This window comes from Chelonia mydas, chromosome 6 (assembly GCF_015237465.2).
Source record: "Chelonia mydas isolate rCheMyd1 chromosome 6, rCheMyd1.pri.v2, whole genome shotgun sequence".
NCBI lineage: Eukaryota > Metazoa > Chordata > Testudines > Cheloniidae > Chelonia > Chelonia mydas.
The window spans coordinates 92802331-92815724 of record NC_051246.2 but is presented as its reverse complement, the minus strand read 5'-3'; the positions used below and the strand labels follow the sequence as shown (position 1 = coordinate 92815724).

The following is a 13394-nucleotide window of genomic DNA, read 5'->3' as shown; positions in this document are numbered from 1 at the left end:
TGCCATGTCTGTTTTTGCTTTACTTTTTGTCCTTCACTCTGCCAGGGACAGTGAAATAAGACTTTTGACTTGTCGGTTTTACCTTTTTTGTAGTTATTAAGACAATGTAATGTGCTTGGATTTCCATCCCTGCAAGGGAAAGGCATACATTAAAGAGACTCCATCAACTTAAAACTCATACTTAGTGCCAGATCCTCTGGTCCAGTTGTGCTGTGTTCAGTGCCGGACTGGGCTTAGGGGACAAAGATGGCTGTATGCCTCTTTTGTGGTTTCCGGATCCTGAAGCCAGCTAGGGGCCATTGAGTCCCCAGAGCAATTTAGAGCAGCTTTAAGAATGCTTTAACTTTTGCTCAACTGTCCACTGCTCCAAAAGGTTGATCTGGCAGTTGAAGATCACCAGACTGCAGTGGTGTTCTGGCCATACCCTCTTTTTCTCAGCCAGGCCTCCTGTACTAGAGAATATAAGGGAAGGTGGTGAAGAGCCACTAAGCGAATTTGATGCTGCCTGGTAGCTGGTTAATTGCCTTACTGCCCCTTTGTATTGTTGATGGGCACAGAGCGGCTGTAAGTGACGCTAAGGATTTAAACTATTGCCTGCATTTTATTTATTTCTTTATTTCTTATTTTTTTGCCTACTCTTGTAATAAGAGTTATATCAAAGATTCATGGAAATTAAAGATTAGAAAGAAAATTTCCTTTTCTGTTTTCTCAGTGTTACTTTGTATATTTGACAGCAGTATGTATATACTCAATTTCACTGTGACTCCAGCATAGTCAGTCAGTTTCTCCTCTTTTATTGTTTGAGGCCTTCTCAACAAGTGAGAGAACATTTTTAAAAATGGTAAGATATGGATCTAGAGCCACAAAAATTATCAGAAGGTCACTGCAGAAGCTATTAAAACTTTTTTTTTTTAAATTGACTGGTTCTCTTATTGACCATGTCCCTGTAAAGAAGAAAAACAAACAAACCCAAATACTCTAATTGTTGTGATTTAATTTTTTAAAAATAAAAACAACACTTTATTTGTGTTAGGTTTGGAAAATCCTCCCTCTCTTCCACTTTTTTTTGAAATGCAAATGTTGTGCCTCAGTCTAGTTTTGTCTTTTTAGTAGATTGTGGTGGATGATGGTGGGTAAGGGGATAGTGAGCTGACTATAATTATGCATGAGAAGGAAAATAGGCTCGCCTCAAAAGAAAGAGAGGCGTTTGTACCTTGAGTCACCGCACTATAGCTTGACTGTGAGATGACGTTTTACAGGAGAGCTCCTTAAGACCTGTTGTCTCCCCTTTCAGACCTGGCCTATGGTTCTGTGATCACAATGAAGAACCTTCGGATGGCAGGGGGGTACCTTCATTCGCACTGGCACCTGTACCCTGAAGGCGTGGGGGCTCGTCAGCAGCAGGTCAGTGCATCACTCTACCACTATCTCTCACTGCAGCCAGCACGCTCTGCTGACTTTGGAGCTTCCTGAAGGTTTATATCCTCTAATAAAAGCAGCTGCTCTTTCCCGCTGTCATGGTCTTTTATCACTCTGCTTGGGAAGGTGCAACTCTTTACAGTTCCCCTCTTGAGATTTAGCATGACATTCCTAAAGACCTACTGCTCTGAGCATTGAGACATCATGGTGATAGAGACCACATAAGTACTTATATTCTATGCTGGCCTCTGAGCACCACATGAGGGGGTGGGGATAGGGTGCTGAGCTTTGCCCTTGTTTGGAAATCTTAGCAGTACAGGTGCCTGAATTCATACCACTCTTACACCAGGATGGGTGGCCTGCGATACTAAGGATGCATTAAAATAAGGAGGTTTTCTTGCATGCCAAAACAACATGAAAAGAGAGAGCAGCTGCCACCTCATGGAAAAGAGTGAAAATCTTTATGTTTAAAGCAAATTCACTTCTTGATCTTGAAGGGGGCATTGTTAAGAGTAAGAGCAGAGGAATGGAAGTCAGGACTTCTGCTTTCTGTTCCCAGCTCTGCCACTGACCTCCTCTGTGATCTTGGAAAGTAACTTCCTCCTCTTGTGTCTCAATTTCCTTATCTCTGTTTTGAGGATAATGATGAAAATGACTGGGGAGTTTGTGAGGGTTTGTTCATTAGATTAGATTTATATTTCTTTATATTTATAAACTAAAAGTAGTAAGAGGCACCAGTCTGAACTCTGTGGACACCTCTGATAAATAATTAAAATTATAATAAACCAAAGAAAGAATCAGCAACCCCATAACATATAGTACTAGTGAATGAGGCAGCACAAAAATATTGCAAATTCTGACTTTCTTTAAGCATCACCCCAGCAAAATCTGCTTCCTCAGCAGATTTCCTAAGAAGATGTGCTTTGCAATGCATGCATTAGTGTCTGTAAAGTGCTTTGAGATCCTCAAATGAAAGATGTTGAGGATAGACAGCTATTTGCTTCATTTTCCTCCATTCTCTCTCACTCAGAACAATTACTTTAGAAATAGGATCTCAATGTCTGCACCTGTTGCTTATTCCCAATCAGCGATTCTAACCATCCTTTGGTGATATTTGCAGTTTGTTGCTGTGGAAGTGATCAAGATGTCAGGCCCAGGATTTCTGATATCAGCTGAGGAATATCAGGAAGTTTGTGTTTGCAGAACAGAAGATCTTGTTGTGGAAAGAGCCTCTGAACTAGGACTGAGAGAAAAGAGAGAACCATATAGATAGGTCATTAAGACCATTACTTCTTGTCCTACCTTCATCTGCAACAAGGGAAATTTAAGTTAGATATTAGGAAAAACTTTCTAACTGTAAAGGTAGTTAAGCACTGGAATAGGCTTCCAAAGGAGGTTGTGGAATCCCCATCATTGGAGGTTTTAAAGAACAAGTTGGCCACCTGTCAGGGATGGCAAGGACACCTGTCGGGGATGGTCTAGGTTTACGTGGTCCTGCCTCAGCGCAGGCTGCTGGGCTTGATGACTTCTTGAGGTCCCTTCCAGTCCTACATTTTTATGCTTCTATGATATCATTTAGAAGTTATTACCAGGGATGCACAGCACTTGCAGAGCAGTAGGGGAAAGGCAGACAGAGATGTTGCAGCTACAGGTGACATGACACACATTGGTAACACATAACTCCATTAAACAAGTGAGGGATGTGTCTGGGTTAAGCAATGTCCAATAGCCAGGACTTTCTAATTCAGGGACAACATCACAAAGTTATCCTGTATTTAATTTTATTGTATCAGCACTGGATGCACTTGGTATTTTTGCCCTGCTGATGGATGGATCTTGGACTTTGGCTAGATCCTGGCTTGTTGGTGAAATGAAATGGTTTATTATTGTGTTTCCAGGTCACTGCCTATTTACACAAGGACTTGAATAACCTGTGGGTTATAAAGAAACATGATTCCAACACAGGTAAACAGAACTCTAGCAAAGTGGACTGTCTAACTGATACTTCTGGTTTTTTACTACTATATTCTTGGGATCTCTTCCCAAATAGTAAAGGATTTTGGGGGGTGAGGGAGATTATCAATCACATCTTCATATTCCTCCTAGACTATACAGGTGAGATGTCCTAACTTTGCTCGACTGATGGCTGCATTAGTAATGTGCCAGATGACCAAGGACTGCAATTTATAGGTATAGAATGGGGCAGATTGCAGTTACCATTTTCTTTAATTCATATGTGTGACCCACAGAGCCTGCGGATCCCAGCATGCAATATTCTATTGATTTGAGTAGAAGGCTGCTTTGGTAAAAATGGAATATTGCACGTTGGGAACCTGTTGTCTATGCAGACCACATCTTAGAACACAGAAACTATATGTGAAGCACGCTTGGTATCTAGGGTTTCCTTCCTGCACTAGCAGTGCTTAAGAAGATTAAAGTTGATTGGCTGCTGCTAAAAAAAACAACCCTTGGTATATATTTAAAGTATATATGTGCTGAACGTTGAGTGTTGTTCTCTCAGCCTTTCTGGTGTACCCAGGGGCAGCCAATCTCTTTATTTTAGGGCTGTATCTGCTGTCTGGAAGCTGCCATTATATGGTTCCAGGGATAACAGTTGAGACTGGTCCTTAGACTGATTCTAGGGGTTGCACCACGTCTGTGGTCCAATGAAATGAGTTTGCTAAGAGCATCCTCTGTTTGGCTTGGGATCAGCATTCTGAAACCGTCTCTAAGTGTATGGATACCTTTTCTAAACCTGGTGCTATTATCTGTTTTTCTGCCAGCAGATCATTTAGATCCTTCCCATTCTGTGGAGTTTGTGAGGCATGGAGATGTTATCCGGCTGGAGCACAAAGAGTAAGGTGTTTAAGAAATCATAGAAAAATATAAGAGGTTGTATCTCCCAATCCATGTTTTCTGGGAGTTGAACAGAATTAGCATTTCCCATAGGATTGGTAAATGGGGATGGTGGTGTGAGATCTGACATGCCAATGACTAGAATTAGGCTAGCACAGACCTTCAACAAGTTCTTTGGTGCTATAGACCAGGGGTTCTCAACCTTTTTCTTTGTGAAACACCCTCCCCTGCAACATGCTATAAAAACTCCCTGGCCCACCTGTGCCACAACAACTGTTTTTCTGCATATCCAGTAGATTAAAAGCCAGGGATGGCATTAGGGGGTAACAGTCAGGGAAGTTGCCCGGGGGTCCTAAGCCACAGGGGTCCCGCAAAGCTAAGTTCCTCGGGCTTCGGCTTCAGCCCTGCACTGTGGGGCTTAGGCTTCGGCTTCAGCCCCGCACAGCGGGGCTTGGGCTTTAGCTTTCTGTCCTGGGCCCCAGCGAGTCTAACGCTGGCCTTGCTCTCTGGTTTATTTTGGAGGACCCCCTGAAACCTGCTTGCAGCCCCCCAGGGAGCCCTGGACCCCTGGCTGAGAGCCTCTGCTGTAGACTTTTCTCCATATCTCTATTCCCAGCATGGGGTTTGTGGAGTTTCCCTCTGTACTGTCCCATATTTTGAATGCGATCTCTGAGCCACTGTCTTTTCTTGAGATGAGAGACCTCTAAACAGCTTCATCACAATGAAGTATTTTTCTTTTTGAGAGAACCATCTGTAGCTCCTGAGCAATCTGTCCAGCTGCATGGTATGCAAAGTTAAGGGCTATTCCACAGCAAGACAGGAATTTCAGACCATTAATTCTATTGTTTGTGCCCAGACCTTTCCCGCCCTTCCAGTTTGTCAAGCAAGATAAGTACTTAACTTTTGCCTAACATACCAGGAATATGGGGCAAAAAGTACCCTCATTATTGCCTTGCGTACCTGGCATGTCCCTGCTGAAGTTCCAGTCAGACACTGAGACTACAGCCGTGAAACTGTTTAAAATGATATGCAGGCTTGTCTTGAGGTCTCCCTCTTCAATGAATGGCAGGGAACCCTGGTGTGCTGGTTTTAAATCTGCATTTCCCCTCCTTTCACTGCACAACAAAGAAGTTTGTCCTCTCTATGCATTCATTTATTTACATATACAGGACTTCTATTGACCTGCAAATTGTGCTATATTACTCTGTGACCTTCAGTATTGCCGTCCCCAAGCATTCAAAAAGCCTTAATCAGACCCCCCAAAATCATGAGATTTAAAAAATAGTAAATGTTGGGTGCTTTTTTTTGCCTTTTGGCTTTTGAACCTTGTTGAGGGTCCATGTTTTCAAACTTTTCTCTGCAACCATGAGAGCTAGAAACTTACTTTTTGTAAGGGAAAGCTGAGATTCTTAAATAATAACATGATTCCAGCAGCTGGGGCTTTAAGAAAAACACCAAATATATGAGAGTTGTGATAAAACCACGAGTTGGCAACACTGGATCTTGTCAACTCTCACATGCAGAGGAGGGCTGGACTTGGGATGGAAGAACCGAGAAAAAGCTAGGTGCTGCACAAATGATGCAGCAAGTGATACTTTTTCTGTTGAGTCCTAGCCTAATGGTTCAGCATGGTGCTAGGAGATTTTGTGCTGCTAGAGGGTGCAGTCTTTTGCATGGAAAATAAAACTAACTATCAAGAGTGGTCAAGACCTCATGGCATGTTTTGCAAGAACAGGGATGTTAGCCCTAATGCCCTGGGTAATTGTATTCTTCTTAAAATTCTGCCTCCCAGTATCATTTGAACTATTCATTTCTATGTCCTAAACTGTAGTGTGTATGGTCAGTACACTTTTGAACACTTCCAGAGGTGCTTGAATGTGGCCTGTGAAGTGATTCCTGTATATATGGTTCAGAAATAAATTTGTAATGCCTGTAAAGTGCTGTGGAATCTGTATAAATAAATCTTTGTTGGTGACCAAAATGAAAGCTCTTCACACAAACCAATCTCAATGTAAAATTGAAAACTGTGTTTTACTTGTAATTTAATTTCAGGACTTCTAGAAATCTTCACAGTCACCAGCATGAGGCTCCCATGACAAGGAAGCACTTTCAGGTCACTGGATACGGAATAGTAAGTGAATAGTAAGAATAATACTTCCTTCTGCTTGAGGGAGGTTCATCCCAAGACAAAAGATTTACTCCTACTTTTAGTTTTTTGTCTCTTAGCCAGTTTCTTATGCATGAGAATACTTACAATACATGAAATGCCAAGAAGGCCAATGGCATTTTGGGATGTATAAGTAGGGGCATTGCCAGCAGATCGAGGGACGTGATCGTTCCCCTCTATTCGACACTGGTGAGGCCTCATCTGGAGTACTGTGTACAGTTTTGGGCCCCACACTACAAGAAGAATGTGGAAAAATGATTAGGGGACTGGAACACATGAGTTATGAGGAGAGGCTGAGGGAACTGGGGATGTTTAGTCTGCGGAAGAGAAGAATGAGGGGGGATTTGATAGCTGCTTTCAACTACCTGAAAGGGGGTTCCAAAGAGGATGGCTCTAGACTGTTCTCAGTCGTAGCAGATGACAGAACAAGGAGTAGTGGTCTCAAGTTGCAGTGGGGGAGATTTAGGTTGGATATTAGGAAAAACTTTTTCACTAGGAGGGTGGTGAAACACTGGAATGCGTTACCTAGGGAGGTGGTGGAATCTCCTTCCTTAGAAGTTTTTAAGGTCAGGCTTGACAAAGCCCTGGCTGGGATGATTTAGTTGGGGATCGGTCCTGCTTGAGCAGGGGGTTGGACTAGATGACCTCCTGAGGTCCCTTCCAACCCTGATGTTCTATGATTCTAAAGTACACGGGAGGTTATAATGGAAGTTGGAGCTCATTACACAGGTTAATACATGATGTATGTCAGTGTGTAAGAATTAAGAATTAGAATAGGACATAATTAAGATCTTTCCAAAATGTGCACAAACAAAGAAATAGCTTTAAATTATCACCACAACCCTAGCTTTGGCAGCACCAGACTCTTTAAATTCTAACTTTAAAGCTGCACTGACAATTATTTTCTGTACATAGCCTTGTGGTATAGACAGATGGCTTCTAGGGTGTAAACTGAGCAGTGCTCTGACGTTTGTAAGTGAAATCTGCTTTGAGTTTTAAATGCCCAGAGGCAAGAGACTACTCAATAAACGCACTATGCTACCCACCCAAACCATCCAGTTTAAAATCCTTTTAAAATGTAACTTCGTATCTTGAGAGCCACATATGAAGTTGAAGCAAAGAATTTTGGGATTGGTGAGGAAAATACATAGGTAGATAGTAAGCATGGATACATCATGCATTGCTGGTGTCTATAAAATTCTCTTCCTGCTGGGGAATCCTTATTGTTAACACTCAGGAGGCTAAGCTGGGTCTGATCCACTCAGTTTTGTCAACACTGTAAAGTTTCAGAAGCTCCTGTTTTCTGTGTCTTGTTCTCCAGTGACATGTGCTTTTGGTTTTTTTTGGTGGTGTGTTTGAACGGTAGAATGGAACAGGAGATGCCAACGATTTTTGGCGGATTGAGGTTGTGGGCAGGAAGGCTGGGAAACGCATTAAAGTCCTACGGAGTCAGATCCGACTGACCCATCTGGCCACAGGATGCATACTTGGGTCCTCTGGGAAGACGCTGCCAAAATGGTAAATAATCTCTGAGCCTAGCTTGTGATTCTTCCTGCCAACAGTCTCATGCTAGCAGCTGATGTTCCTTTTCTTACACAATTGACACCAGATCCCCTTGTTCAGTGGCAGTTTTTAATTTGGACCAGGGAATACACATCTTTATATTTTTCCTTCTCTTCTTAAAACGAAAAGGGCATCTGAAAGGTAGAAAATCAGAGTGAAATCTTGGATGAGGGTTATAAAATCCACTACAGTGAAGGGGCTAGCAAATGGCACTTCTAGAGAATAAAGTCCTTTACCAAGAGGTCCATCCCAGATATCAGCATGGGGGTGTGCTTCAGTCCTGTTCAAGGGGGGCTTGCGTTAGGCGTGAGTGATGAGATCATTTTCCATAAGCAAGTCAATCCTTGGCCTTTGCAAAAAAATTGTGAGCATGGGAGACAGTTGTGCTGAGGATGGTTGCAACATAGACGGTTGGAAACTGCGACTCTTACGTCACCAGCTCATTTAGATGTAGGAGCTACCAGTGACCTAGAGGTTAAAGGCTCCATATCCCATTCCACAATCCTCTGAACCATACAGTCCCTTGCTGTTATATTTATATTGGTTCCTGTTCATTTTTTAATGGGAAGACCTGGACCACAATAGTGTCCCACACCCTTCTCTCCTATGTGTGAGCACAGATCTGGAGTATGAGAGCAGATGCAACAAGTGGCTCTGGAAGAGGAAAGTTTTTCATTTGTTCCAGATCTCTGTAAAAGCCTATGCACGCTGATAGTGCTCTCACTGATGGTCAGTGATTGAGTAGCCTGAGGCATTACAGTTATCAAGACTGTTCTTGTAGGCCCAGTCTCCTGGGAGGTAACGTGGAATAAGGCTGATTTAAAAAAAGGATCTCAGAGTTTGAACTCATTGTCTCAGAATGGACTGATTGCCTCTGGCATCAGTGTTCAAATAAAAAGGAAATATTTTTTTACACAACACAAACTTAGCCTGTGGAGCTGATTGTCACAACATTAAAGCCAACTGCAACTGCATAGTAAAAATACAACATTAAGACAACATTAAAGCCAACTGTATAGCAAAAAGATTAGACATTTGTACGGATTATGAGAACATCAGCAATTAAGTTATGATTTTTTTTAAATTGCAAGGGATGTAAAGCTCATGCTTCAGGAATTAAGCCACCTGCTAACAGAGTGAGGATAGGAAGAAACTTCTCCTAGAGGTAGGGTGACCAGATGTCGCGTTTTTAAAGGGACAGTCTAGTATTTAAGCCCTCCTACAGGTGTCCCAACTTTTTCTTAAAACGGGCAAATTGTCATATATTTTCTGCCTCCCCGCCATCAGTCCTGGTGGGTCCTGCTGCTGGCCGGATCCCTGCTTGCCAGCCGCTTGCTCACCAGCGGCGAGTGGTGGGAGGGTCAAGGGGCCGATGATGAGGGTGGGTGTGCAAGGCTGGTGGCAGGGCAGAGATGCAACGTGCAGGGCTGGCTGCTCCCCATGCTGGTCCTTCAGCGCAGCCCCTGCTGCATGCCTGCTCTTGGCCAGCAGGGCCCCACTCCCCATCCCGTTTCTGGCTGGTGCTGGCTGTGTGCTGCGAGCTGCGGTGGTTGGTGAGTGTGGGCAGGCAGCCGGTTACATGTCACCTCCGCTGCTCACCCACTGGCCCTTTACGTGCTTCCCCTCTGCTGTCCTCTCCCTGATTTTTCCCCTCCCCTGCCCCGCCGCTCTTCAATATCTCTCCCAGCCCCTGGTTGGAGTGCTCAGCTTATCAACAGCCTGGCCAGCAGACTCCTTCCTTTCCCACACTGACTCTAGCTTGGCCGGCACCCCTGGAAAGCCCAAGATCCTCTGGCCTTGGGGCACTGGCCAGGAGGAGCCAAGCCCTGCATGTGCCAAAGTCCCGCACAGCACTGGCACAGGGCAGCCTCTCCTCCCCTCAGCTAAGCTCTGGAGTTGGGGGAGGAAGTGATTTTCAGCCTGTTCATGCCCCGACCCTGCAGGCTCCACAGCAGCCCCCAGGGCAGGGGCGTAGCACCCTCTTTGCCTGCCCCCCAACCTCGGGTCCTGCTCCCAGAGAACGTGGGGCTGCTCCACCCCCTAGGCACCCTCGTCTGCTGAGCCACCTCTCTAGCCATATTCACTGAAGTCCCTGCAGTCAGGTTCCCTGGGCCCTGATGCACAATGTATCCTTAGGGCTTAACCCCTTCCTGCCTGCACTGTAGCCAGGGGACAGGAGGTGGCTGGGTTATGTCGGTTGCCAGCAGCAGCCTGGAGGTGTTAGCTGCCTTTTGACACTGTGTGGGCAGGAAGGGACAAGCTGGTTCCAGCCACACGGGAGCAGTAGGGGTGGGGGAAGAGATGAGCTCTGCAAAGACACAGGCCAGGTCACCCCTTCCCCGTTTCTTCCTCCCCTGTGGCTGGAAGCAGCTGCCGTCCCTTTCCTCCTGCACAGTGCTGAAAGACTGCTGCTGGCCACATTCTGGTGTGAACCCTGGCAGAAATCTGGGGAGGGGGCGCATGTGATCCTGCATGCCCTCCCACGTGTTGCCTCGGGAAGACACAGTGCCAGGTACCAGGAGAGGCGGGTCTGTCCTGGGGGCCCAGTCAAGCCTGGAGGGCAGTGTATGTGTGTTACCCCTCCCTATGTGTGTGTGGGGGTAGGGGTGTGTGTGTCATCCTAAAGCCTTAAAGATAAGAAGGTAAATAAAAAGAATCCAACTACGCAGTATTTCTTTTTAACGGGCTCGGTCAACTTGATGTTAATTTGAACAGCTATACGATTTATTGCTGTTGAACTTGCTTGAATACAAGTAATTTTACCAGGTGTCCCGTATTCAGCATAGGGAAATATGGTCACCCTACCTATATGGAGGTTGTTCTGTAGTTTCCCACTTAAGGGTGTTGTATTTTTCTTTCTGAGCCTCTAGTACTGGCCATTTTGGAGACAGTATAATTGACTAAATGAACGATTGGTCTCATCCACTATGGCCATTCCTTTGTTTCTGTAATGGAGTTGCTCTAGGTATGAAGTGACTTTTAAGGTAATGGTGACTGCTTTTCCTGGGGAGAATCTAAAAGTTGACTTGAAGTTGATGGGAGCTCCACATACTCAGCTCCTCTGAAAATCAAGCCACATATTTATGTACCTAAATATGGATTTCGGTACCTAATTTGAGGAACCCCAACATGGAAGTGTTGATCTTCATATATACAGCAGTCTTATGACCTTAGACAAGCCTCAAATCCAGTCCAGTTTCTGTTTATACTCTGATAAGGCAGGACTTCTGGGTACACAGAAATGAATCTGTTAGGTTGGATGCTGCAATTGGTGCTAATTGGTAGCTAAACTTGGGGGAGGAATGTCAATTTGAATGCGAAAGCTTATGCTCAGATATATTTGTTAGTCTTTAAGGTGCCACAAGTACTCCTTTTCTTTTTGTGAATTGTAAATAGTGGCTCTCCTTCGGGAGGTAGGTGACTGACTGTCCTGCTGTTCCTCAGGGGCTGGGAACAGGTGGAAGTCACCTGCACTCCATATGTGAAGGAGACTCCCAATGCCCTTTGGAATGTTGAAGATCACATCAATCCCAAGCGTAAGTGATGAAATCTCTTGGACAATATGCAGGTTGGCTTGTTTGTTTCAAGGGGAGAGAGTGAGGTTATCAGGAGGTCAGAGCAAGGCACTCAATGTTTGGGATCCCTGGGTTCTGTTCCCAGCTCTGGTACTGACCTATTGCATGATCTTGGGCCAGTCATTCTGCCTCAGTTTCTGTATTGTAAAATGGGGGGATGGTGGGATTGAGAGATATGATGTTTATAAACCACTTGGAGATCCTCAGGAGCTGCAGAAGTGTGAAGTATTATAGAAGAGCTGGTCACAACTTGATAGTTAAAGTTGTAACTGATGTTTCACTATGAGACTTATTTTGAGCCCCCCCTTACCAGCTTTTTAATTGAAGGAACTATTCTGAATGCAAGTGTACAGTAGAAATTTTTAGATGATTTTTCAGAAGTGTAGGATCTTCACTGCCCTATTCCACACTTGCCTCATTCTTTTTTCCAGGCACATTCCAATAATGAGGTTGCTAGAATTGTGACATGGGGTAAGAATAGAGTTGAGAATGCCAGTTGTGACACACAGCCCCTCCAGCACAATCCAAAAGTTAGACTCCTGTGTCACAGCCTTATTCACTGCCTGCTTGGTTTGCGCGTTACTCAACGTCCTGATTTTTATCACACAACTTGCTGGATTCTGGCCTCGTTAAAACCTGCTAACATTTTGCAGCCTTTCAGAAGTACTATATTCAACCCAAGAGAAATAAATTCTGAGCTGTTCATTTGGTCCGGAGTCTTCTACTTTGTCATGCATTTTGCATTTTCCCATTCATGGCTGATCTGTGGATAAAGAATAGTCTATGAACAGTGAGGCTCTTATTTCTGCTTAAACACAAAGACTGTTTATTTCAGGGAGTTTTATCTGTTTCTCGCGCTTCTGAAAGTACAGTGGGAAATCAATGAGTAGATCAGTTGTGAAATTCACTTGGGGATACTTTCTTGACTGCAAGAGGCTGTGTTTAGAATATGAATGAAATGCAGTGAGAACCAAGGAGGTACCAGAAGAAGGTTACTCACAGATTTGATACAGGAGGAGAGAGTTTATCGTGTGTGTATGTATTAAAGGAAGGTAGCATGTACAGGCTTCTAATTCACTTGTTTTCTTTTCCATAGTGCCCAATATCAGTCTGGATGTTCTGAAACCCTCCTTCCCAGAGATTCTGCTGGAGTCCCATATGGTTATGATCCGGGTAGGGTCGCTTTATTTCTAGATTGTCATGTGTATGTTTGTTTTTTTAACTCTTGAGCTAAAAAGAAATATTCTGTATTGTGATGTCCAGGGAATAGCAGCCGTCAAGATAGGACAGAATATATATATTGGCATATGTTACAAGGATTTATACTTAGAGAAGAAGGATGTCCTTATGGTTGAAGTTCTAAAATGGTACTTGGAAGATCTAGATTCGGTTTCTGGCTGTTCCATACACTTTGTGTGACCTTGGGCAAGTCATTTAATCTCTCTGTGCCTTATGTTCCCTTCTGTAAGACAGGGATATTAATACTTCTCTACCTCATGGGACAATTGTAAAGATAAGCTCATTAATGCTTGTGAGGCACTCAGTGCAGTTATGGAGGCCATAAAAGTAAGTGGATAAACACTTGGAGATACTTGAACATCTGATGGAAAAATTTAAAAAGACAAAAACCCACTGTTTAAAAAATCTCATCCATGTTCTGTTTTCTGCTTTCCTCTTCCCTCATTCTTTGTCACCGAGGATGTTTGCAAAAAAGCAGATTTGTTTTTCTTCAGTTTGACTGCTCTTGTAGTCTTCTCATCTGAGACTGTTTTGTATGACCTTGTTTATTCTCCTTTCTGTGCCTTAGTTTCTCC

At 43.9% G+C, this 13394-nt stretch overlaps 1 protein-coding gene across 4 annotated transcripts in view; it reads left to right on the top strand.

Annotated features, from left to right (window-relative positions):
• POMT2 (protein O-mannosyltransferase 2) overlaps window positions 1-13394 on the top strand; it is a 51003-nt gene that overhangs the window by 22352 nt on the left and 15257 nt on the right. For 3 of the 4 annotated variants that reach the window (XM_043548542.1, XM_043548543.1, XM_043548544.1), the window contains exons 9-15: window positions 1295-1404; window positions 3318-3384; window positions 4203-4275; window positions 6328-6406; window positions 7809-7960; window positions 11450-11541; window positions 12677-12753. In XM_043548542.1, the coding sequence (XP_043404477.1) occupies window positions 1295-1404; window positions 3318-3384; window positions 4203-4275; window positions 6328-6406; window positions 7809-7960; window positions 11450-11541; window positions 12677-12753 (650 nt within the window). The remainder of the gene's footprint in view (window positions 1-1294; window positions 1405-3317; window positions 3385-4202; window positions 4276-6327; window positions 6407-7808; window positions 7961-11449; window positions 11542-12676; window positions 12754-13394) is intronic. The other variant, XM_037900743.2, reaches the window with a different exon arrangement.